The sequence below is a fragment of the Talpa occidentalis genome, unplaced genomic scaffold (assembly GCF_014898055.3).
Source record: "Talpa occidentalis isolate TD23 unplaced genomic scaffold, MPIMG_talOcc4v2.1 talOcc4.5, whole genome shotgun sequence".
NCBI lineage: Eukaryota > Metazoa > Chordata > Mammalia > Eulipotyphla > Talpidae > Talpa > Talpa occidentalis.
In genome coordinates, this window is record NW_023604861.1 from 96805519 (window position 1) to 96832979 (window position 27461).

Sequence of the window (27461 nt, forward strand, 5' to 3'; positions counted from 1 at the left end):
TCCCACATCACATCCTGGATGAGGAGGCATAGCCTTTTCCTTTAAAAAAGTCTCCCCGACTGCAGAACTGTTTCTTGAGCCAAGTAGAATCAAATAATGAAGCACACGCAGGGACAAAGGGAGACATAGCATGTCCTAGGGAGGAAGATGCCTTTCCACGGACTGCTGTGGTTCCAAGCACACTCTAAAAAAGGTCCTGCTCCTCAGTTCACACTGTAAAAGGCATCTGTTCTTCCACTGCAACTTATGTGGCCTCCTGAAGACTACGTAATATTCATCGATGCTAAGTGGGTACTACACCTAACAGGACATATTTATTGACTTACAAGATGCAGTGTGGAGCTCTGAAACGATTTTTTTCCCACTTGGAGACATACACTTACTTATTCAGAGCCCCTCCCTCATTTCAAGAGGCACACGCACAGCAAATCTCCTTGGAATAGAATCTGCCTCTCCAGCTCCTGCAGAAGGGGCTTGGAAAGCAAGGAGAACAAAAAGAGGCAATACTATCTGTGCCCGGGGCAGTGCCACCTGGGGGTGGGGAGACTCTATCCTCCTGCCCCCTAGAGGGGTTTTCACAAAAATTAAAATTTAAAAAAAAAAAGTGAAGAAAAGGGAACTTTGCAAAAGTGCATGTAGAATTCTGGTTAAAACAAAGATAACTGAGGCATCATATTTCAAAGACCCACCACCCTCAAGTATGAAGTAAAGCAAGACACTGTGTTTTTTCTCGCTCATGCTTATTTGATGCTTACGAGTTTGCCACTTGGTTTCTAAAACATGCAGAGAGCAGCGTTTGTGGTTTAGGTGTCCAGGCCATACCAACCCTGACAGCTGACTCACCAAAGACTATCAGGAACAGAAGGAACCCCCTTCACTGCCACGCAGCCCACAGCACAGACCAAAAACTAGTGGTGCATGCTTGTCCGGAATTTCATGGTGCAGTGCCATGGAGGGGGATGAGTAGGGACCACCCAGGCAACCTCCAGAATGCTCTGACATCCAACGCACGTCCCAGAACAGAAGGGTTGCAGCTGGGCGGAGAGGTAAGGCACTAAGGCTGCAGCAGGTAGGAAGACACCAACCAAAGGTCCAAAGCTACAACCCCGGGAGGAGAGGCGCTGTTCACGACGCTGCCTTAGGATAAAAATCAGATTTTTTAAAGGATAAGAACATAAAATAATCAAATTCCTGTTTTTTTGCCCTCCAAAGGATACTTTGCTTTCCCCTCAGAGAAATCTGCCTCAGTTCTCAAATTGGAACAGCAGCGTAGAGGGCTCCAGAGCAAGCACTTGTTGGGGAAGTCACCTTCTTTTCCCACGCTCTCTCTTCCATCATGTCTTTGCAAGTCGCCTTTCCTTTTTCCTGTTTCGGCTTGAGGATAAGCATTCCGGACATTTCACCTTCCCCTGGAGTAGGACCAAATACTTCTTCTGAGGCAGCTCTGAGCACCCCCTGGGTCACAGCTTGATGAACGCAGCGGGCAGGGTGGGCTGCTGCTCGGTGTCTGGGGGCGGGAAGACACTGGATATGGCTATGTCCACGATGCCCTGGCACAGCTCTGGGTAAAGCTTCCTGGAAAGTGTTTAGAAACATATCACTGAGGGTGGTGATCAAAGTTTTCAGGATCTGCCCTAGAAATTCCATCTATGAACACATTTCTAAAACTGGTTTCTACTGGATATATACAAACACCACAGAAGGCACTGCATGAGGAAGAAGCATCCCCTAAACAAATATTTCTGGGCCACCCTGGTGGTGCAGCGAGTTGAGCACAGCACTGTGAAGCTGTCCCCTGTCTCTGCAGTGCAGGTTCGATTCCTGGCTGGCCAGGGAGATTCCCACATGGTGCAGCAGACCTTTCCTGTCTCGCCCACTGCTCCCCTCAGCAGTGTATTTTGGTCCATCTGCCTTTTCTGCTCCCTGCTCTGTCTCTGGTGAATCCTTTCACCCTCCCGTGCCTCTGGCCTGTACCCCAGCTCTTGTATAAAAATAAATAAATCTTTAAAAAAACAAACAAAAAAACCCAACAAATATTTCTGGAAGGTCTTGCAGGTAAACAGGCACCTCCTGCTCTGGCTGGCATGGAAGAACAAATAATTTCACTGGAGTCTGTCTGTGATGAGTATGTGTGGAGGAGAAGCACTCAGCATGGTTGGGGGTTTTAGGAACGACCACCACGAGTGACAGCTAAGCTAAGGCCTGGAGAATGAATGAAGCCTCACAGAATGGATGACAGGGTAGAAGAGAGGATGAAGAAGAAAGAGACAGTCACAAGTGAGTTGGGGGTGGAGAGAAGAGGGGTAGCACAAATGGAAGGAGGGGCAGATGCCAAGAAGCAAGACCTCAGAGCATCTGGGAAGTGCCTCAATGCAGTGTGAGGCTGGAGACAAGGTCGGGTCAGGCCATACAGGGCCCGTGGTGATTTTAAGATCATGAAATTGAATAAGGTCACATGCAGAGAAAGTAGCGGATAGAGAACATCCAAGTGAGGCCCTGGCTCGGGCAGAGGAGGAATAGGAGGTCAATCTCGCCCATTCTTCCTTAGTCACGTCTTCCCAGTACAGAGTGTGCCAAACCACCACCCAGTCTCAGCAAGGGTGTGGTCAGCTGCCAGGAATGGTCTGAGAGGTCCGGGCAGGTAAGAACAGGGGAAGTCACTGGCCATGGCAACAAGGACTTGGGAACTTCAAAGAACAGTGTCTACAGGGCAGTCAGGATGGAAGCCAGTTTGGAAAGAGCCAGACATGGTTGGGAACGGAGGAAGAGGAGATGGCTTGTGCAGACCTGCTTCCCAGGAGTCCGGCTACAAGGGGAGGAAGGTGAGGGCAAGGTCCCTGGAGAAGGATGTGACATCACATTTGGAGTTGCTATGGACACAATGCTGGTGGCACCGCACAGTACAGAAGGAAGAGGGCGACACTGAAAATGAGATCCAGGAGAAGACGAGGGAAGGCAGGACAGGGAAGCTTAGAGCACAATGGCAGGATGAGCCTTTGACAGGGGGAGAGGAGAAAGGGGGGACAGGAGAGAGTGGGCATACCATGGTGGAGCTTCCTTCCGACCTCCTCACCAAACATTACCCACCAAGGGGGATCTTGTACATCCTATACTTTATGAAAGAGCTGTCTTGGTCTGTGACCTGTATTTGTCTAGTCTCTGTCTGGTCCGGTTTCTCTCCACTAAGGGCAGGGCTTATGTCTCCCAGGCTTATGTCTCCCAGGGTTACCTAATGAGTACTTGTTAGTTGCAGGCATGGACAAATGAGACACAATCGCACCTGTCATAGCCATCAAGCAAGTGGCAAAGGCATGGCTCCTAATGAAAGAAGTGCTATGTGTCACTACTGCCTCTTTCAGGTACAGGACTTTCTCCTAGAGCTTGAGAAATCACTCCATTTTCCCCAAGATGTGGACATGGGGAACCATGAAAGATCTTGACATCAGGAAAATGGGTCTTAGAGCTAATATTGTGACAGGATTAAGTCTGAATAACTTTCCCTTACATATAAGGTACCTACAGTGCAGTCTCAACTTACTTTTCATCTTCATCTTCCCGTCCCCCATGGCACTAAGACCACGCTGCAGCCAGGCTTCTCCTTGAAGGGAGGTTCTATTCACCAATGCACCACCCCCCAGATGAGCCAGCACAGAGCAAGACCCCACTGGGGCTGTGTTCCCATTCTGAAGGCTCTTCCCTGATCCCCTTGGTGCATGTGAGTCTCTTCTCCTACAGTCCAGCTCCATCCAGCCCCACGATGTCTACGATGCCTCTCAGGTTGCTTCTTGTCTGGGAGCCCCTGAATGTCTCAGTCGTCACTGTCTCCCCCACCATAGGACCCTGCTCACTCAGCTCATCAGTCATTTGTTTTGTTGAAACTCACGGCATCTACCACTCAAATCCAACGTAAGTGGGGAATGGGAAAGGAAACGACGCAGCGAAGTGCCCTGTGTGCCAATGTACCCCCCAAAGGACCCCAATCACTGCAGCAGCTCCCGCACAGAAGGCAAAGGGTTTTGCTTAACACCTGGTCGAGGAAGCCCTCCACCTCGCCATGCTGGGCTATTTCACCTGTGAAACCAACCTCCCACCTGTTTAAACACAAAGGCACTGGGGCTTACTGAGCACAAGCAGGGGCGCCGTTGACCTCAATGAGCCAGACCTTCAGCTCCTCGTCCACCATGAAGTCGAAGCCGAAGAGCTGGAAGCTCTGGTAAGGGAGGTGCTTGGTGCTGATGGCGGGCTCCACGCTCAAGAGGCAGCTTCTGTGGGCCAGAGGGGAGAGCACTCTGAGAACAGCATTGGCTGAGAAGGAGCACAAGGGATGGGCTTGGATGATCTTATATAAAATCTGTTCAGAAAAATCAGGTTTGACTTAAGTTTTTTCCTAAATTTATTACCAATTAATCATTCAAGGTCATGCCCAAGCAATTTGTTAGAAACCTCCACAACCAATCATGTTCTTACAAGTAGAGGCAGCTTTCCCTGTCAGCAATGAGTCACTATGGCCTCTATAAATGTGGATCTGTCCAAGAGAAAGGCTGCCACCACATGTTTGTAATAAATAAAACATTTCCAGGTATTTTTGTCATATAAAAGAACAACTTGTCTTTGGTAAAGAGCAGATTTGAAAAAAAAAATGTTGGTCTTGTTCATTTCTTTGCACTAGCTCCAATTCTAACGCCAACTTATTACTAAATGATTTAAGATATATATTATATGTATATACACACACATTACAGAGCAACCAAATATTGAAATAGAGACTAGAATTACTAACATCAACTACTGTTTGAAAAAATTGGAGGATTTTAGTAAAATGGAAAAAAGTTGAAAGTGAATCTCAAGGGCCTCCCTGGTGATGCAAGGGGTTAGGTTGTAGCACTATGAAGCTATCCCCAGCCACTGCAGCATGAGTTCAATCCCTGGCCAGGGAGCTACCCACATGGCACAGCAGACTCTCCTGTCTCTCCCACTGCTCCCCTCAGCAGTGCATTTCAGTCAATCCGCCTGTTCTGCTCCCCACTCTGTCTCTGGTGAATCCTCTCACCACCACCCCCCGACCTCTGCCTACACCCCAGTTCTTGGATTCATAAATAAAAATAAATCTTTTATTAAAAAGACTCTAAAATTATTAGACTCTATGTCCTTCTACATAGGTGTGTTTTTAGAAGGAAAGAGATACAGGGAACTGGCTTCCACATAATTAACTTTAAGATGATTAGTAGCTTTGGACTCATGAAGTCTGCACTCTATGAAAGTTTAAATTCATGATTTTAGAGAGGGGCTGAGCATTCTATGAACATGGAGTCAGGGCATTGCTCCCCAAACCTCCTTCCACCATTCCTTCTTCTGTGTCAACTTCCTTTTCTTTCTCCCCAAAAGGAAATTACATCTATAGATATAATTAAATATTTAACAATAATTTTGGACAGTCATGTAAGAACCAATTGGATAAGTTTCTTCTCCCATCCATCCTTAGCCTGCATGAGAAACCCCTCTATCACATGTGTTTCCATATCTTAGTTTCTATTCTATGAGACAATATTTAACTTTTGTTTTACTTGAAATACCCTTTATTATAATTAAGAAAAGCTTTAAAATTTAATAGATTATCATGGTAAAAACAAACCCAACAATACTAACCAATAAAAAGTGAAAGAAACATTACATTCTGACTAAAAAAAAAACCAAAAGCCAGAACCAAATCAAAACTAAATATTATTTTTTACCTCCTGGAAGCTCAAGATTAATAATTTACTGTAAAAGACTTCTTTTTTCATCATCAGAGACATTACATGTACTTCTTTTTTCAGTTGGAGTGGGAAGTTAGGGGGAGGCTAGTTGGGTTGGGAGGGAAACATGAGTGCTGTGAGGTGCATTTATAGCACCAAAGGAGCAGCACTTTCTAAACTGCACAGAACAAAGAGGAGGGGGATGGTATAGCAAATATCCAAAAAATCTTCTGCCTGAAATAGGATTCTTTCTTTAGCATTTTTAATTTATCTGGTGTCAGAATTCTATCCAACTATCATTCCCAAAGAAATAAGGCCCTGAGTCCTATAATTATTCTGCTAGACTCGAGGTGAGAATACATCAAGAAAAAGTCTCAGTCACCAGGACAGAGTGGTACTGACAGGGCAGATAGATCAAAAGATGGGAGATCCTAGGGGCAGATCCTCATATTAATGGCCACCTGACTTATAACATTATAAGACCCGGCAAAATGCAGTGTGGAAAGAAAGGGCACTCTTATGCACAAATGGTCCTAAGTCAGTGGGCTAGCCTTGTGGAAAAACATGAAATTTGACATATAACAATTCAGATTATAGGTTTAAAATATAAGAGATAAACCTCAGATAACCATCAACTATAGACAGGACAAATCATGGAATATTCACACAATGGAATATTCACAGCAGTAAAAAAGGATGCATTACTATGTACAACAACAGAGATGAAATCAGATACAATGCTGAGATAAGGTGAACATAAAATAAGAAATATAATTCCATTTCCATAAAGTTTAAGAAAAAGCAAAAGGAATCTATGGTAGTAAAAAGAAGCGTGGTTACCTTTGGAAATATATATATGTATATATTTTGAGAAAGTTCAAAGTCTTCAGGGATTCCATAAATGTTTTATATTCGGATTTGCAATATGATTAGGTGAAAGTAGGCATAATTAAAAAGTCACTATGCTGTGCACTTAAGATTTGTGGACTTTACCATATCCAAGTTTCACCTCAATTTAAAAAAAAAACCTCTATTGGGCCTCCCTGGTGGCTCAAGGGGTAAAGCACAGCACTATGAAGCAATCCGCAGCCAGTGCAGCACAAGTTCGATCCCTGGCTGGCCAGGGAGCAACCCACATGGTGCAGCAGACCTCTCCTATCTTGCCCGCTGCTCTCCTCAGCAGTGTTTTTCAGTAGATCTGCCTGTTCTGCTCCCCACTCTGTCTCTGGTGAATCATCTCACCACCCCACCCCTCACACCTCTGGCCTGTACCCCAGCTCTTGTATGCATAAATAAATTAAAAAAAAAAACCTCTACTGGACTTAATAAAATATGATAAATGCATAGATAACACTAAAAAATTATTTCCAGGCTTATTAAGAAACAGTATCAAGAGAAAAAACCAAGGAAATAGAAAGAGACCTATAAATTAAGAGTTGGCAAACTTTTTCTACAAAGGGCCAAACAGTAATTGTTAGAGGTTTTGTAGACTACATACAGTCTCTGCTGCATATTCTTTAATTTTTCAAAACCTTTTAAAATAAAAATCAAAGGAGAAATGTGAGACACAGAGAAAAGGAATAATCTCCATGTAATTAGAGACCCAGAAGAAAAGATAATAGTTGAAAAGACAACGGACAAGAACATTCCAAAACAAATAAAAAATATTAAGCCACAGAAGCATTATAAAGCCTACGCAGGAATAAATACAAAGAAAACCACACAAATTTCACAGTAAAATTTATAAAATGAATCTCAGAAAAAGGAAAAAAGAGCAATACTAAGATTTCAGCTGACTTAACAGTAAAGATGGAAGTCAGAAGATAATGGCATGCTACCTTCAAAGTGCTAAAAAAATTAACTGCTGATCAAGATATTTGTTTCTAGAGCAATGTCCTTAAAAATAAAGGTAAGTATACTAACAAATAAACACTAAGAAAATTCATCTCTAGAAGACCTAACTTAAAAAGCACTAAAATTAGTTTTTTAAGACTAAGGAAAATGATCCTAGATAAAAGCAAGAAAATGCAGGCAAAAAGTAAAGCAACATGTAGAGTTAACATGTATGGATAAATCTAAATGATTATTAACGACACATAAAAATAAAAAATAAAAGTGCTTTGTGAGTTTAAAATATACATAATCACCCACAATCAAACCCCTCTCTGAGTCTTCCCCATCTTCCCCTCCAGAGTTAACCTCTACTCTGAATTTTGCATTTAATCATTTTTTGTTCCTTTCTATATCTTTACCATATATGTACATTCCTCTAACTAATGTACTATTTGGTTTTAGTTGCTTTTCCATTATATGAATAAAGTATGCCTGCATACATCTTCTTATATGCAGTTTATATTTTTTGCTTGACATTATGTTTGTGTAATTCCATGAAAACATCATTCAGGAATAATCGAAATAAAGACATTAATTGGAAAACAAAGGATTTATCACCAGCAGAATTCCTCTAAAAGAAATGCTAGAGTGCAAAGGGGAGTGACAAACCTGGAACTTTAGATCTAAAGGAAGAGCAAAAAAAAGGTAAATATCTGAGTAAATATAAAATAATATTTTAATTTAAATATTTAATATTTAAAATTATTTGAAGAGTGTTTCTAATAGACAGCATATAGTTTGGTCTTTTTTAAAAATCTAATCTGACTAGCAAACATATATTTTATGACTGTTGATGGCAAAAATTTTATACTATTATGTGGTAGAGATTTCAATGTGTGTAGAGTAACAGAGGAGACAAGTGAACTGAAGAAGATGGTAAGGTTTCTGCATCTTATTTGAGGGATAAATCAATAATTCCGAGGAGACTATAAAGCATTAGGCTTGTACATTATAATCCCCAGAGTGACTACTAAAAAAGTATAAAGATATGCTGTTAAAATTAAACAGAAAAATTAAATGGAACTCTAAAATATTTCAAATAATTCAAAAGAAGGCAGAAGAGGGAGGAAAAAAACAAAAACTATCGGGAACAAATAGAAAATAAATAATAAAATGCTAGCTATAAATCTAACCAAATTAATAATTATATTTCATTGAAATGGTTTAAATACACCAGTGGATATACAGAAATTATCATATTGGATTAAAAATAAAACAAAACAAAACCCAACTATATGGTATCTATAAGAAACCCACATTGCAGAATAAAATAGAAGTGAAGGGGTGGAAAGAGACATACCATGCAAACACTGATCAAAAGAAAGTAGAGTGTATATCAGACAACAGACTTCAAAATAAGAAATAACACCAGAGACAAAGATAGAAATTACATGACAATTGGTCAGTTCCCCAAGAAGAGAGAACAATTCTAAATGTGTATGTACCTATCTTGAAAATATAGGAAGCAAAAAAGACAAAACCATAACTGGAAACCAATGCATTTCCTTTCACAATGGAAGGAATAGGTAGAACTAAGAATTGGCAAGGACTTCAATAGCAAAATGCAACTCAACTCAAACAGCACTACCAGCCACCCTCACCTGACACTTACAGATCCCTCTGTCCAACTGCAGCAGAGTAACATGAACATAAATGTTCACTAAGATGGACCATATTCTGGGCCATTAAACAAACTTAAATAAAATTTAAAAACATGAGACCATACAAACCACATTCTCTGACCATAATGGAATAAAAGTAGAAATCAGAAACAGAAAGGAATGTGGAACAATCTCCAAATATTTGGAAAGTAAGCAAAATTTCTAAATAACACACGAGTTGAAGATGGCTTCAGCAAGAGAAACCAGAAAACATTTAATAAAATAAAAGCACAACATAGCAAAATCTGGGGCATGCAATCAGTGAGCACATGAAGGGAAACTGCTAACATTAAATGTTTATACTTTTAAAAAAATGAGAGCTTTCAAATCAATGATCTAACCTTTCACTTTAAGGAAAGTAGAATAAGAAGCAAATTAAATCCCCTAACGTGGAAAGACAGAAATAAAGAACCTAAGTCAGAGAAATCAAAAACAAAAAGATAGAGAAAACCAACAGTCAAAAGTTGACTGTTTTTGAAAGGATTAATAACACTGATAATGTCTGGTCAACCTGTCCAAGTAAAGAGAGAAGGCATAAATCAGCAATGTCAGGAATGAAAAAAGTGATATCATTACAGGTTTTATTGATATTAAAAGGAAAATAATAAGATATTATAAATAATTTTGTCTTTAAATTAGACAAATGAAACAATTTCTTGAAATGTACGAACTCCCAGAGCTCCTCAAGACACATACAACCAAAAAAGATACAATAAAGTTACCTTATAATATGTTTGATTTGTAGTAAGATACTACTTTCCAGGGTAATGTTCAAAGCACTTGTTAGGTATTGATTGAACTCCTCAAAGAACATTTCGTTCCCTTCTTCATACTTCCCATAGTTTTTTGAGTACTCCTTTTGAATGCAGTGATTGGTCAAATGGCAGGTCTTGTCTTGGAAATTATCAACATGGTATGGTTCTGAGGCAGTCCGAAGTACACCCTCTCTATAGAGGTAGATATTATATTGATGATCCACCAAGACCCAGCTCCTACAAGTCAATAAAACACTGCTTTATTCAACTCACCCAAGGTTTCGCCATATTATATATATCATTCGCACACCTTGACTCTTTTGAGAGGAATCAGAGGATGGAGGTAGGTTCTAAAGTTACAGGAGGACTGAAAGCTGACCACAGCTATGGAACTAAAGCATTCAGAGATGGGGAGGGTGGCGGAGGGGTAAGCACAAAGAGGGAGGGAAGCACAATGGACTATGGCTGATTTGATGGCGGGTACACTATGGTGATGATACCTAATGTGGGGTGGGGATCATAATGGTAGCCCAATTTAAAAAATAATAAATACATTTATAAAAATAAGGTTACAGGATGCAAGTTATGACACTTAGCAAGATATGGGTTATACCTCTAATGAGGCAAACAAAATACTTCACCACAAATGACCAGAAGACTTCGATCTATTAAAAAGAGAGCATTTTGTAGAGATCTGGATGGGTTAAGGTTAATCTATGGACACTTTGTTGCTCCTCTAGTAATTTTAAAAAGATTATTCCTCCTGAAGCTGATCTGACATAAGACTGGTGTTCAAGGGCCTCCCTGGTGGCGCAGTGGGTTTGAGTGCAGCGCTATGAAGCTATCCACAGCCTTTGCAGTGCAGGTTCAATTCCCAGCCCGCCAGGGAGATACCCACATGGCGTGGCAGACCTCTCCAGTCTCGCCCGCTGCTCCCCTCAGCAGTGTATTTCAGTCAGTCTGCCTGTTCTGTTCCCCACTCTGTCTCTGGTGAATCCTCACACCCCCCACACCTCTGGCCTGTACACCATTTCTTTATCCGCAGCCACTGCAGCACGAGTTCAATTCCCGGCCAGGGAGGTGATCCACATGGTGCAGCAGACCTCTCCTGTCTTGCCAGCTGCTCCCCTCAGCAGTGTGTTTCAGTCAATCTGCCTCTTCTTCTCCTGCTCTGGTGAATTCTCTCACCCTTCCACACCTCTGGCCTGTACCCCAGTTCTTGTATAAATAAATAAATCTTTTAAAAAAAAAAGTTCATGAAATCCTTAAAAAGTGGGACACAAATAATTAAGTGAAGACTTATTATTTGAAAGGGGGAAGGTGTTGTGTCATCTGTTGTATCTGAATTATGTGTTCTATGTACATCTCTCAGTTTCTTTCATGAGCAAGTACTATCTGTACTATCTATATATTTCTCTTTGGTTCCATCAGTTATGTTCATTAAAAGAATACTAAGAAAATTCATAATTTTAATAACATTTTCTAGAAAGCAAAAAGAAATGTTAAAAGAAAAATAGAAAATGAGGTACAGAAGCTCAGTTCCATTCAGCAGCACTCAATTTTGGTAACATTAAATACAAAAACTTTCTTACATTCCATGTGACCCCTCTCATCACACACTACTGCAATTTTTTCAGATGGGTAAAACAAAACCTCCAGACACAAATGCATTACCGAATGTCAAACTTGCGATGACCTGGCTCCAGAAGCAGAGGGTGCTCAAGGTATTTCTGGATCACGTGCACCTGGCCCTGGTTGTCTATAAAATCCAGAAGCTCTGTAGCCTCCGAGGAGATGAGAATGCCTTCACCTGACAGGGCAAAATCAAAACAGAATTAGTCCAGGTTATCCCAAGAGAAAAAGCTCTCTAGAAAGCCAGAAAGAAAATACTAACTATAGGAAAAATTGACAAGAGGCTTTTATTAGCCTTCTTACTCTTCTCTTTCTTCCCCACTTCTCTCTGCCAATTGCTCAAACCGCCCCTCTTCCCACAAGCGCATCAGGGTATTAACTCTTTTTCCCTATAGGACTATGAACACTATCTCAGCAGGCTTCAACCATGAAATTTCATATTCACAGACTTTCAAAGTGTCTAGCAGCCTAAATAAGTGCCACCCCACTAGTAAGCCACTGGCTACCACCATGAAGACTGTATATTGCTTATGGCCAATAAACCCACATCTAACCCCGTATCTTACAGAATATCAAGAAGGTCAGGACATAAAGATGAATGTAGAAATACATTCCTCGTAACACTATAATATTAAAAAATGGGATACATTCAAAGTGCCCATCAACATTAAGTAAATGATACAATAGCCTTCTGAATGGCTTTATTGAAATACATTGTGCATGCCATAAAATCAAGTTTTTATTATATTCCAAGGTTTTGCAACCATCACTATAATGTAATTTATAGCATTTCATTAACGCCCAAAAGAATCCATCCCCATCAGATGTCATTCTTTATTCACTCTTCACACTAGCCCCTAACAATCACTAATTTACATTCTTTCTGTATGGATTTGCCTATCCTAGATGTTTTATATAAAAGGAATCATATGGTATGTAGCCTTTTTTGTGTATGGCTTCTTTCATTTAACATGTTTTCAAGGTTCATCTATGTTGTACCTTGCAGTACATTTCTTCATTTCTTTTGTGACTAAATTATATTCCATTACATGGATATACCACATTTTTTTCATTCATTCAATGATTGACAGGTTGTTTAAGCTCTGTTTGCTCTTATAAATAATGTGGGACACAAATATTATGTGAGAGGAGACAGAGTGGGAAGCAGTACAGGCGGATTGACTGAAATACAATGCTGAGGGGAGGAGTGGGTGAGACAGGAGAGGTCTGTTGCGCCAAGTGCGTTAGCTCCCTGGCTGGGGATTGAACTCGTGCTGCAGTGGCTGCCGATAGCTTCATAGTGCTGAGACTTAACCCCTTGCACCACCAAGGAGGCCTAATCTTGTGATTTAGACTTGCATTTCCATAATACTAATGATGTTGAGCATGAGCTTACTGACTATATATCTTCTTTAGAGAAATGTCTACTTATATTCTCTGCTAATTTCTTAAGTGGGTTGTTTGTTATTTTATTGTTAATTTGGTTTTTTTTTTGTTTTTTTAAAAAAGATTTTATTTATTTATGCATACAAAAGCTGGGGTACAGGCCAGATTTGCGGGGAGTGAGAGGATTCAGAGTGGGGAGACAGAGTGGGGACCAGAACAGGCAGATCGACTGAAATAGACTGCTGAGGGGAGCAGCAGGCGAGTGAGGAGAGGTCTGCTGCTCCATGTGGGTTGCTCCCTAGCTGGCTGGTGATCGAACTCACGCTGCAGAGGCTGTGGATTGCTTCATAGTGCAGTGCTTAACCCCTTGTACCACCAGGGAGGTCCTTATTGTTAATTTGTAAGAGCTCTTTATATCTGGGTGCCTTCTAAGGTCAATGGCTTACAACATCTTCTCCCATTCAGAACAGCTCACTCTCACATATTGCCCTCTTAAAGCCACAACTACCTTCCTCCCACCACCACTCTCCTGATCCCTGGCAACCACCAATCTTCTCCATTTCTTAAATTTTGTAATTTCAAAGTATTATGTAAAGAGAATTATACAGTATGTGGTCTTTGGAAATTGCTTTTTCATTCATCATTACTTCCCTGAGGATTCATCCAAGCTGTTGCATTTACCAGTAGTTCCCTTCCCTTTTATTGCTGAGTAGTACACTCCATGGTATCAATACACCAGTTTGTTAAACCATACACCAGTTAAAGGTCATCTGAGTTGTTTCCAGTTTTGAGCTATTATGAATATAGTTGCTATGAGCAGTTATGTGCAGGTTTAATCTAGGGCGTGTGTGCCTTGCCACATGAATTTTAGAATAAGCTTGGTGTAAACAAAAATCTTGCAGGCTCTTGATAGCAATCATATTAAAGATACAGACCAATTTGGGGTGAATCAGCATCTTTAGTACGCTGATTCTTGCTATGCATGGACATGATTTGTCTGTCCATTTATTTAGTTCATCTTTGATGTTTTTTCAGTTACTTTGTAATTTTTAGCATCTAGATCCTGTATATACATGTCTTGCTAAGTTTATACATAAGCATCTCATTTTCTTTGGTGTGAATATAAATGTACCATGGTCTTAGTTTTAGTTCCCACATGCTCATCACTAGTATACAGGAATGAAACTGATTTTTGTGTGTTGATCTCATCTCTTGCAACCTTGCTGAACTCATCTTTCAGTTTTAGGACTTTCCATCTATGCTTTAGATTTACAGTTCATAGTATTTGGGTCTCATACTTTCAGTACAGATTAATTTAATACTGCATCTATCCTAAAAGCCAACCCCTTTTTCATCTACCCCATTTTTGTCACTTGTACCATTTGGTTAGCCTCTTTAAAAAGAAATTGCAAATCATTTCGGAAAAGCTCCCTTCTCTTCATGTGAACATGACTCATACTTTTTCAGCCCCCTTAGGAACCACACTCAAATTTCTTAGTACCTCTTTATTGCCACCTGCTAATTCTTCACTATAGACCTTGGTCTCTCTTTTGCTATAGCACCTTGCATACTACTTTGAGAATAATCATCTTAAAACATCACTCTTCTACTAATACTCTGAAACTATTTCAATCACTAGTGACAACTTGCTCTCCAGAATCTGGTCACATTCCCTCTCATCCAACCTTACTTTTCTTCTTATGTTATTTCCTTATTAATGATTTCTTACAGAAAGTTAATATATCTAATAATACTGGTAGGTGGGTAAAATTAGTGTGAAGGAGATACTTTTTATAAAGTTTAAGAAATTATTATTCAGAAAACATAGCATTAAAGGGAAATGGAAAAGTTATCCACAGTCTTATTTCCTAATGTATATTTTCCCTCCATGTTACCTTTCTTTGCATAGGAGTTCAATCATGGTGAACTCACTTCTTTATCCTTTTTCACTTTATGCTGCCAATATTTCCACTGTTTCTACATTAACTTCACAATTATGTTAGTGGCTGAAAAAAGTACACATTTGTGGATGTAAAAAAAAGTACACATTTGTTTACTGATTGCTGGACAATACGACTGTTTTTAAATAATATTGTGCTATGACTGGTAACATAGTAGTAAGTTTGCAGTAGATCACCCTAATTTCCTTTTGAAATACTTCCCTGGACTAAATTTTCAGGAATGAGATTAGTGGGCCAAAGAACATGAACACATTATGGCTCCTACACTGTTATTCTATCACTTTTTCAAAGGGCTGTGGATTACCACTAAGTGGGAGAGCTCACAACAAACTTCAGCAACAGTGTCACTAAGGGTAACTTTATTTTGTAGATATACAATGATACGTAAAAGTCTCCACTGACTTTATAAGTTCTGGATACTAGAATAGCATGTTTCCATGTCTTTGTTATTGCATTCCTTTATATCCTCCTTAACTAAAGGGGAGAAATGATGAAGGAACTTTGGACTCTTCAAGGAGCTTCAAGGTCACAGTCTTTCTTGTTCTCTGGTCCCATCTCAACTTTTAGCTTATCTGGAAACAGATGCATCATCAACTTGTTGACTAGACTGTCAGTCCATGAGAGCATGAGATCTTGTCTGTTTTATGTAACTCTCTTCATCCAAACATTCACGACTACTTCTAATCATCCATTCATTTACTCAGTAAATGCTGAACCTTTGTTGGAGTGCAGGGTGTTCTTATATCCCCAAGAGACAGGGTTGAGCGCGGCAGTAACAAGGTCTAACCATGCTTTAACAGGCTCTCTGTCTACTATATTGTGTGCAAACTCTGGAATGGTCAAGAATAGGACAGAGAGCAATGCTCCAGGTAAGGGATAAAGGAGACTCACATCCAAAATGAGCAATGGATGTAAATGGGCTTCACACTGAGTATACAACATACCCAACATATACTGAATATTTACTTAGCAAGGATAAAAGCCATTGATTCAGCCTATAGGTTTCAGTAGTTCTTAAACCAAAAAATACACACCAATTTTCTCCTCAACTCCTAAAACAAAATTTCTTCTTCACTTGGCATTTTATTCCCTCTTTACCTTGGCATTTTTACCTCTTTCACTTGGCATTTATTCCCTCTTTACCTCTCCCTGCTGCTGAGCATCAATCTATGTCTTGTTTTGGTGAGGGTCCAGAGACCATCCAGGTGGGATCAAGACCATGACTTGACAGGTCCTTCCACCAAAGGCCCTGTCTCACTCCTGGTTCTAACTCTAGTTAAAGCTCCATGTAAGCTGTCCTTGCAGTGGCCATTCTGATTATAGCCCAAATCTAGGAGGAGCCTGGAATCCTGTGAATGCCTATTTTCTCTTCTAGTTCCCTCACTATTAGAACCAAGCTCGGGGACAGTTCTTGAGGTGCAGTCATAAAAGGGGAAAGTAGGTGAGGTACCTGGCTCATGGCAAGAGTCCAATTCTCCCACTTTCAGGAGATTCCAGGTGATGCCCTCCTGCCTCATGGTTGGTGGAAAAGAAGGTGAGGTCCACTGGACCGGGGATAGAAATGAATACCAATGGCCAGATGGTCTTCCAAGGCAATAAAAGAAGAAGTAAGTTCAAAATTGAATGGTTGCTGAAAGAGCATATGATGGTAGTTACAGAGAGAGACTGTGTTTATGTGTTCATTACATTGGGAGCTACCTATATTTTAAACCTGAGATATCATAAATCTCATCCCTTCTGTGTATTCCTTCAACATACATTTATTAAGTGCCTATGGGGAAGAAAACAGAAATGAACAAAAAAGAAAGTCTGTGTTTAGTGGAGCTTACAGGGTGAAGGGGAGAGGAACAGATAAACAAACATGTAATATGGTGCTAGGAAGAAATTAGTGCAATGGAGGTAAATAAAGCAGAGTAAAGGATAGAAAGCAAAGGGCATAGAGGTTCTTTTAGATTAGAAAAGCCTTCTCTTTGAGTTGAGAGAAATAGAAAATAATCCACACAAATGCACTGCAGCTACAGAGACAGACTTCAGAGCATTTGTGGGTCAGCAGGCATCGTGGCTCCAGTACAGTGAGCAAGGTTAAGAATAGGAGATGAGATCAGAGCTATGGGAAATGTCAAATGGTGCAGGCTACCATTAGGAATCTGGAGTGTATTCTAATTGTATTGGGAAGCCAGCTGGTGAGTCTTAAGCAGGGAATAACATGATCAAATTTATGCTTTTAAAACAGCTCTGTCTAAGAACGGGAGAACTGGCTGTGAGCAGGTACTGCAATTACATAGACTGGAGAAACTAGAGCGCTGTTTTCAAGAGAAATTATGGAAATGGCAAGAAAAAGACTTAGAATATATTCTGAAGGTAGAGTTAGCAAGACTTGCTGCTATATTAGGAGTAGATTGTAAAGAAAAGAGCAGTCAAGGATAAATCCCAGGTTTGAGGCTACAGAGACTGGGTAAGGAGTGGGATCACGTACTGAATGGGGAGACTGAGAGAGGGACAGGCTTGAGTGGGGGAAGTCTGGAAGGAAATGAGTTCTATATCAGACACATTAAATTTGAAATGCCTGTTGTTGAATCTGGAGCTTAAAAGGAAAAGATCTCAGCTGGAGAGCTATACTTAGAAATCATCAGTTCACAAACAGATATTTAAAATTATGTAATCAGATGTGGTCTCTACCTTTGAGGATTCAGATTAGAATAGCCACTCATCTAAAGATATCATTAAAAATCTAACCTATGAGATTGAATAAAGCACAGCAGGAACTTACAGGGGAGGGAGAAAGGGAAGGAAAGCCAACTCACCTTTGGCACCAGCTGATGATTTTGCAATCCAAACATTGCCTTCTCCATCTTCTTTCTTTTTGTTGTAAGAAGCCAGGAAGAATTCCCTTTCATCTGTTCTTGAGTTATTGATAGGTGGGAGGATTCCATTCTGAGCTGGAGCAACTGGGGTCTTGAGATTAGTTGGATAAATCACATAGGACTCAGGGAACCACGTGCAGGACTCAGCAAGTTCTGGACTTGTCTTGATTAGCCTGGCAGAAGACAAAGGGTCAGCCGCCCTTCTTAGACACTCTGTCACTCTATTCAGAAATGTCAGTTATTACCCACTGAGCTCCACTAGGAGGTGGGGCATGACCCGGAGCAGGAGTTAGTCCCCTTGTCCCATTATAAGTATTTGATCTAGGCCAACTTCTAATATACTCTTGGGCAGCACATGGCTACTCCATGGCATCTTAAAGGTGCGTTCCAGATAATGTGAAGGGGCAAAAAGTCCAAAATTTTAGCTCCTTTTTGAAGGCATCTCTAAGGAAACAACTTGAAGTACTCCTGAGCCAATACCTTTCCAACAAAGATGTTGTGCCTGAGCTAGACCCTTACTTAAAAATCAAAGTGGGGAGGTGAAGAAACAATTTGGACTACTAGTAAAAAGTATTATCTTGGCCCACCTCTCTGGTGAGAAAAGGCTATTACCTGGGGATCTTAATTATCTCAAATTTTATTTCAGTTCTTCATTTTTTACTTTTAGCTCAGCCTGGCATCAGTGACAGAGTAAAATATGGACTCTTTCCAAAGTGGTATTAACTCCAGAAGTCATAACTACGTATGTATTTTGCCTCTCAAAATAACGTAACACAAAGGAAGACCAGGCCAGGCCCTGAAGAGAACACCTAATAAACATCAGGGCTTTTTCAGGGCTTCCAACTACATCTGCTCTCCAACCAGATCCTACATGGGACAACAGTATCACATTCCATAGAGTAGGACTGGGTCACGAGAAATGAATTTACCAGTATCACAAAGGTAGCAAGAAACGGCCAGAATGCATCCCCTAACTCCCAAGCCCTAACTAAACTTACCCTTTATCCCCCAGAATGAGAGGTAGGGAGGAAACTACCCAAACACCTTCACAGGCTTTTACTAAACTGTGTTCTCTTCCATAGAGCTCTTAAGGGCAATCCTGCGTTAAGATCACCTGCAAAACCCGGTCTATGAACAAAGAGCAGACATAACAAAAAGAAATTTTCAATTGAGATTTAAATTTTATTAAAGGTAACAGAACTTGGCCTCCCTGGAGGCGCAAGGGGTTAAGCACTGCACTATGAAGCGATCCAAGGCTTCTGCAGCATGAGTTCAATCCCCGCGGGGCCAGAGAGAAACCCACATGGCAAAGCAGACCTCTCCTGTCTCACCCGCTACTCCCCTCAACAGCGTATTTTGTCAGTCTGTCTGCTCTGTTCCCCACTCTGTCTCTGGTGAATCCTCTCACCCCCCACCCCCGGCATCTCTGGCCTGCATCCCAGCTTTTGTGTGCATAAATAAATAAATATTTTTTAAAAATAAAGGTAACAGAACTTGAAAGTTAATTGAACTCAACGGAACAAAAGAAATAGAAGATAAATTTCCAACCCACTGAATGTTCAACTGGAACAGCAATGTCTGATACAGTGATCACTAGCCATATGAGGTTTCTAAACTTCTAAAATGTGGCCAATGAGACTCAGGAGCTGAGTTTTAAATTCTAATTAGTTTTAATTTCAAAATGGAGGCATTGTAAAATATTTCTCATTAAGCACAACTTTGAGGTTTTGATGGAAGACATTTCACTTTAACTACCAACATGACATAAGGTAATTTTTGTATTTTGTCATAATGCACTGTGCATGTCAGGCGCACCCGTTGTTTCTAGCATTCTACATAAACACAAAAACACATCGCTGTTCTTCTCGGGGACAATAGATCAATTCAGTTCAAGTGGAGTTTTTCCCCATGCACTGATAAAACATTATAATGTGTTTATTATGCAACGAGCACAAGTTACAATGATAGCTATGTAAATAATAATTGGTAAAGTGAAATATAATTGTATTTCTAGTTAAAAATAAACGTGACAAAATTAAAAATTTAAAACAAAAGCATGTTGTGAATGTGAAGCTGAATGGGGACACAGAAGCTAGAATTAGAACCAGAACAGTAAGAAAAAATAAGAGAAAAGAGAACTGGAAAAGATTTTTAATAAACTTCACAATGAATGACAACTGCAGTTTGCTGTGGCAGAATAAAATGAAAAAAAAAAGGAGGCAGTTTCAGCAAATACATAATGAATTTCATAAGCAGTTTCTTTGTAACAGTCAAAAAATAATTAGTGGATGAAATCATAATTAAATACCTAACTAAAAATTTTAAACAAAATCTTAATAGGATTTGAGCTTGTAACTTTGATCAGCTATAAAGTTTTCTTATATACAAAAAGTCATTTTAGATGGAAATGTGGTAACAGAAAATATTTTGAGGAAAAGACTGAAAAAAGATATTTCACCAAAATGGGACAATTTTTTAAAAAGATTTATTTATTTATGCATACAAGAGCCGGGGCACAGGCCAGAGATGCGGGAGGGTGAGAGGATCCACCAGAGACAGAGTGGGGAACAGGACAGACTGACTGAAATACACTGCTGAGGGGAGCATCAGGAGAGGTCTGCCTCGCCATGTGGGTTTCTCCCTGGCCGACCAGGGATCGAACTCATGCTGCAGAGGCTGTGCACCGCTTCATAGTGCGGTGCTTAACCCCTTGCGCCACCAGGAAGGCCCAAAAAATGGGACAATTTTTAGCTAAGTCACAAACAATTCTCATTGTGCTCAAAACCTGCCTAACAACATCAAAGACTGACTCAAAATTTGAACAATCTCAAATATTTTTCTTTAGATTGGAGTTGCATGACAGAGACATTGCCCAATTAATACTTTGGGTATGTTTTGCTCAAAGGATTTCCAAATATATGAAAAAGTACTGTCAAATGGTAGCCTAAAAATATCAATCCCATGGTGTAGCTGTTTTTTTAATCTTTTATAATGGTCAAAGAAGAATTTGATGTGTATGTGAAAATTCAGTTTATCACAATAGATAGTACTTCAGCTAGGTTGTGCTAAATCTGGAGTTTTAATAGACTGATGTTTCTTTCCCTTCATAGCTTTATTTTATTCTATGATACATAATGGAAAAATTTGCTTCACTGTACCACCTGATACATTTGTGCTCAGTTTTCTGGAACCTACTCTCTGGATACAGAGAGTTACATTGGATACAGTTGTTAAAATGATTCAGTATACACTTGCAAATGCTACAATGATTTAGTTCATGGAACAGTTGAAACAGAAGACAATGAATTAAATGATACTGTGGTCTTTGCCAATGCTCACTGATTGAGAGATGAAAAGAGTTTTCTACAAAGATTTACTATACTGCTAGTTTCAATTCAGATCTTTCTTGAAATAAAAGGTTTTGGGGAGCCAAATTATCATTTTCATTCAATAATTTATTACTTCCTTCAATAACCAAAGATAAAAAATGGCAGCAGGACTTACATTTTCCCACCTATACCCACAAGTATATAAGCAAGCTAAATTAAAGCTGCAAGGGAAACGATGACCTATATACTTAATGACCTAACCGGAAAAATATGTGAATTTGTGTTCCAACTTCATAATACATGTTAATTACAGTGATTTTACCTATTTTTAAATTTTTTAAAAAAGATTTATTTTTATTTATGCATACAAGAACTGGGGTGCAGGCCAGAGGTGTGGGTGGTGAGAGGATTCACCAGAGACAGAGTAGGGAGCAGAACAGGCAGACTGACTGAAACACACTACTGAGGGGAGCAGTGGGTGAGTCAAGAGAGGTCTGCTGCGCCATGTGGGCTGCTCCCTGGCCGGGGATCTAACTCACGCTGCAGTGGCAGCGGATAGCTTCATAGGTTGCATCTTAACCCCTTGCACTACCAGGGAGGCCCCTGATTTTACCTATTTTTGTACCATGACTCAATATGCAGAACATTGGGCCTCCCCGGTGGCGCAGAGGTTGAGCGCTGGGTTGCGAAGCTGACCGCAGCCTCTGCAGCGCCGGTTCGATCCCTGGCTGCTTCCCCCACCACCGGAGGAGGGTCCCACATGGCTCGCAGACTTCTCCTGCCGCCTGCTGCTCCCCTCAGCAGTGTACTTTGATCCTTCTGCCTGCTCTGTTCCCTGCTCTGGCTCTGGTGAATTCTCTCACCCTCCCGCGCTTCTGACTGTACCCAGTGCTTGCATAAATAAATAAATCTTTAAAAAAATGCAGAAAATTTTAATTGTAATAGACAGCATTATGCAAATTAGCTGCAAACACTACAGGAAAAGACAAAAGAAAAACTTAGAACACTATTGATATAAATAAATTTAGCTTCTTTTCAATTAATTCAATACCTCCTTTGAATTTAATATTAATAATACAGATTTGACACAATTTGTGAATAAACATGGATAGTTTTTAAAATGGTATGTTTTTGCTTCAAAGTCAGGTCAATTATTTTTCTAATAAAATGAATCAGTTTGTCAATGTGTTCATGTGACTATTAAAGGAAAATGATTTTTTGGTATTCAGTTCAGTTGCTGAAAAACTTCAAGTATTTGGGAACAGCTTGGGCATATAAAACTACATTTTCCGGGCCTCCCTGGTGGCGCAGCGGTTGAGCGCTGGGTTGCGAAGCTGCCCGCGGCCTCTGTAGCGCCGGTTCGATCCCCGGCTGCTTCCCGGCCACCGGAGGAGGATCCCACATGGCGCGCAGACCTCTCCTGCCGCCCGCTGCTCCCCTCAGCAGTGTACTTCGGTCCTTCTGCCTGCTCTGCTCCCCACTCTGGCTCTGGTGAATTCTCTCACCCTCCCTCGCTTCTGACTGTACCCAGTGCATGTATAAACAAAACAAACAAACAAATAAAATAAATAAATAAAGCATGCCTCTATTAAAAAAAAAAAAAAAACTACATTTTCCATCCATGCATTTTTATGAAATCTAAATGCAGATCAAGGGATTTCAATGAAAACTTAGTGTCTGAATTAAGATGTGCTATAGATGTAAAATACACATCAGATTTTAAAGCCTCAGGATGAAAAAAAATGTATGTAAAGTATCTCACTGTTGTTTACTAATTACATGTCAAAATGTCTTAGATTTATTTGATTAAATAAAATATATCATTAAAATAAACTTCCACCTGTTTCTTTGTACTTATTTTAATATGGCTACTAGAAAATTTACAATGACATATGTGGTTAAACTTCTATTTCTGTTTGACAGTGCTACTCTGCAAGAGGACGTTCATCTGGAAGTCCTCATTTCGTATATAGAACCAAGACCAATTTCCACAGGAAGTCCTTTGCATTTGTTCTATGTCCTCATGAGCCCTTTGGGAAAGATACAGCAAATGGAAGTTTATTCACAACCACAAGGAAGAAATACTCTCAAGAGGAAAAGAAAATCTCCAATGTAGGCCAGAAGAAAAGCCTTTCAGGGATTTGGGATTGTAGGCTGGGAGCCTTGATGAATTTCTGGAACTCCCTGAAGTGAGAGGAGGAAGGTACCTGCTGTACAGGCTCCAGTGCAGAACCTTATCAAGGTTCTGGGAAACCCTGGGAGGGAACACCTAGTCCCAATGCCTGTGGCTCCTGCCTGTTCTGTTCCAGTGCAGAACCTTATCAAGGTCCTGGGAAACCCTGGGAGGGAACACCCAGTCCCACTGCCTGTGGCTCCTGCCTGTACAGACTAGAACTGCCCTGGCTCAACACTAATTCTGATCATGGGCAACACAGCTGTCTTCTAGGAGCTGCCATTTAAGATTATATTTTTAACTTTCTGAGTCCTTTCTAGTTATTCAAAATTATGGAAGAGAGATAAAAATGACGAAGACAAACATATGCTACTACTTCCTTCTACCTTAAGATACTGTTCGGGTGATAGCCGGCCATTAGCCTCAGTGCTCAGGGATGGGCAGTAGAGCAGACGCCATTACAGATATCCTTTCTGCAGGGACTCCTTGCTGTGGTAAGAGTTGACTGCCAAGGGCTGATATAAGCCCCTTTTCCAGGGACCCAGTCCCTGTTCAGATATGCTGGGGAGCCGTGCTCCCCGCTTCTCCCCACAGCCAACGTCTGACTGATACTGGCATACAGAAGCCTGATCGGCTGGTCTCAAGATGGGGCAACCCCTAACCCCCACACACTCCTCAGCCCTATGGAATCAGACTGAGGTAAAACTTCAGCTGATACCACCTCTTGGCTTCTTCCCCTGCTATCCTGCTCTCCTTGCTTGGAGATGGGCTTCTGAGCACATTCCCCTCAAGATCACTTATGCAAAGAACCCTGTCTCCAGCTGGTTCTATGGAACCTTACCTAAGAGACAGCCAGACTTTATCAAGCACTAGACAGCAAAACTTTGGATTGTAATCAAAGTGGCTTAGAGGAAGTTGCAGAACTACTATTTGTTGACTTTTTCAATAAAATACTTTGTGTTTGAAATATCTGAAAATTACCCCACGTTTTACTTAAGTGTTACATGATGAAAGCTGAAAACATTCCCGTAAAAGTTTGAAAACATCAGGTCTGGAAGAGCACTTACTTCACTAAAGAAGCTTTGCGACACAGCTTGTCAGCCCCCCTGTAGTAATTCACCAACTGCATCAGCCCAGGCTCGTGACCTAGGAAAGAAAGAGGAGGCTCAGAAAGGAAACAAGACAGGTGGGGAAGCACACTGTCAGCACCAGCGTGCAGGAGAGAACAGCTGTGTGCAGCCCAGCTTTTCTCTCTCCCATGTCAGGACTGGCTGCTAGGAAAGGAGCCCTTACGTTGCCCTGCACTTCTGCCCCTTTCCTCAGCACCCCCCATTATTCTCACCCTCCCCTGAGTGGGTGTTATAGTATCAATAAAGCGGTCTGCCAAATTTCCCTGCTGCCTTTGTTCTTTCTCACTCTCCCTGATCCCCACCACACCCCACTCTCAGTCCAGTAAGGACTTTAATAGTCAGGCTTTTAACACCCCCTAACCTTGCTCCCTATAGCCAAGAAGGAAAGCAGTAGAACAGTAAGACTGCTGTTCTCAAGCATGTCTACTTCTACAAGCTTCCAGGGGAGCCATTAGAGGGTGAAAGAAGGCAGTGAAGAGCCCTGACAGCAAAATCAGAGGCCCTGAGAGCTTTCTTCTAGGCATCATGCCACATTTTCAATAGTTTATTGCATGTCCCCTCCTCTGTAAAATTAAAGCAAAAAGGACACAAATAAAAAGCCTCAATTTTTGTTTAAAATCCTAACGATGTTATAGAATGCACAGAATTTGCAGCAACAAAAATAAGAGTAGAGCAGCCAAAGAAAGGAGGTTTGAGTTGAAGAAGTCAAAAGAATAATTCATCTGAGAACAGCATACACTCAAACAAAAAGTTTCAGGTACTAACTGGTTCTCACTGTCTCCCTGGGGCAGAGCAACCTGGCTTACCCCCCAAAAAGAGCCATCTTTTCAGCCCCATGGTACTATCATTCCTGAGCCTTCCGAGTTCTATAAGCCTTCACCTTGGGTGTCACACAGTGCAATTTCAACAGAAAGTAGAGACCCCCAACGGTGGAGGTATATAACTGTTTTGGTTGTTTAATTTCCTATAAAAAACAAATGTCATCTGCTGATCTTCTTGTACCTGTTTAGGATTTGGGCCCCATAGGTTTCTGCTCCCTCCCAAGTCCTAAGCACCACAGCCATGCCAGCCACCCTGGGTTCAGTCCCGGCTGAGCCATTTTTGTCAGTTTTTAATATTAAGACCCACCTAAACCTTTATAGACCGGCACTACCCTGTCCACAGAAATAAGTAGGGAGAAAAGTGGACGGAACACGGAAGAAATACATGTTCTCAACTGTAAGTATTTTTTCTTCTTCTTTCAGGAAAGACATTCTCTTTGCTGAAGGCTTACTGAGGAGACACTTTAACAAAAGGGAAATGCCAACCCCATGCCCCATATTCCAAGATTTCTGGGGATGGAATCGGTGCTTCCATGGTGTTCCCACCCTACATCAACCTGGATAACAACAAAAAGTTGTCTATGATATTATTCCAAAAAATAATCTCTGTAAGGCTATCCTTCACTCCTCAATTATAACTGTACATGGTACTCAAGACCTCCCCCATGGCCAGCCAGCTCCAGTGGCCTATTTTCAGTCTTTGCTCGTTCTACCGCTGGGCCCTCTGACCACACCTATTTCTGAAAACTGTCTCCTCTGGTAAACACAGAACACTGCTTTCTTTGGGTTGCCCTGCAACACAGAAATGACTTTTCCTATTATTAAATCTCCCCCGTCTGTGGCAGAACAATCTGAGCCCCATTCTAAGGGGATTTGGGCAGGGAACATGGTTTCCAGGAGCAAGACTGCACTTCCCTATGACTGGGCAGCGAGGAGAGGCCACAGGCTCTGCTCAGGTCAAAGGGGTGTGAGTTGAGGCGCTCAGCACAACTTCTGCATTACGTCATCTAAAGAGGAGCCTCGGCGCTCGGCTTCCCCAGGCCCCTTCCCACAGGCGGTGGGTGTGTGGCTATGGTGGTGCCAACCTGTTTTAATCATATGAAAAGCGTGTCCCTGGGGGAGAGGAGAGTAGGGACAGAGGATACAGCGTGAATCCAGCATCAAGTGAAATCTGCATTCAAGGCTCAATTGGGAAAACACGTTCCTCGGTGCAGCTAAGGAAAGGTCCCAAATCAGCCACCCTCTGTCCTTTCCTGGGTTCGGTTCACTTCTGAAGGTCCTGCCTTTGGCATCCAGAGGTCTTTTCCAAATTCCCCGACAGCTTATCCGCGCCCTGGGTAGCCGAATCCCTGGGGCTTTCCACATGCATTAAGTCCCTCTCCCGCGCCAAGCCCAGGAAGGGCGGAATCCTCGGTAGGAAATTCGCAGGAAGACTCCAGGCGGATGTCAGCCGCCGGCTCCGCACCCCCTCCCGGCCCCGCAGAGTCCCCCGGAACGGTCGGATTTGGGGGGCGTGGGATTCGAGGCAAAGGGGGAACGCGCGGCCTCGCGCAAGGCTGACGCCCCCCGGGCTGCAGGGACCAGCCATTGTCAGGAGGCTTCTGCGGGCCGGCGAGACGGCACCGCGACTCGGGCCCCGCATCCCATTCTGGAGACGAGGAGACATGGAAAGTGATGGGCTCCGACCTCTCCGGGCCATTTTCCCATCTGCCCGAGCAACCACGGAGGGGAAGATTTACGACCCTAAAACAAAAGCGCTGGTCCTAACGGGAGGGCGGGAAATGGAGACGCGCTCACCCAGTCTCCCGAAGGGCAGCCGGTTCCTCTCTCCCAACATCAGGTTAAACCTGGGGTTGTCACGCCGCAGCCTCTTCCAGTGGCCCGTGGCGAGGAGCAGCCGGGAGACCTCGGCGTAGACGCTGCTGTTCTCGTCGCGCACCACGAAGGTGTACATGGCGAAGCGCCGCGCGCCCGCGCGCCCCGGGCAGCCGCTCGGGGACCGGCCGGCACCAGAGGCGGCTCAGCGTGGACCCCGCCCGTGCGCCCGCCGCGTCCGAGCCTCCGCCGCGCTCCGGCCGCGCCTCTGGGGTCCCGGCGGCGGCGCGCCCGGGCGCCCGCGCG

The 27461-nt window shown here is 41.9% G+C and overlaps 1 protein-coding gene across 1 annotated transcript; it reads right to left on the reverse strand.

Annotated features, from left to right (window-relative positions):
* Positions 1 to 240: 240 nt before the first annotated feature.
* On the reverse strand, positions 241 to 27461 carry LOC119259193 (tubulin--tyrosine ligase). The gene is made up of 7 exons (XM_037527817.2): positions 27138 to 27461; positions 24457 to 24535; positions 17828 to 18060; positions 11719 to 11854; positions 10012 to 10281; positions 4122 to 4265; positions 241 to 1575 (listed from the first exon to the last, which is right to left on the reverse strand). The coding sequence occupies exons 1-7, from the start codon at positions 27292 to 27294 to the stop codon at positions 1461 to 1463; spliced, it is 1134 nt and encodes a 377-aa protein (XP_037383714.1). The 5' UTR covers positions 27295 to 27461; the 3' UTR covers positions 241 to 1460.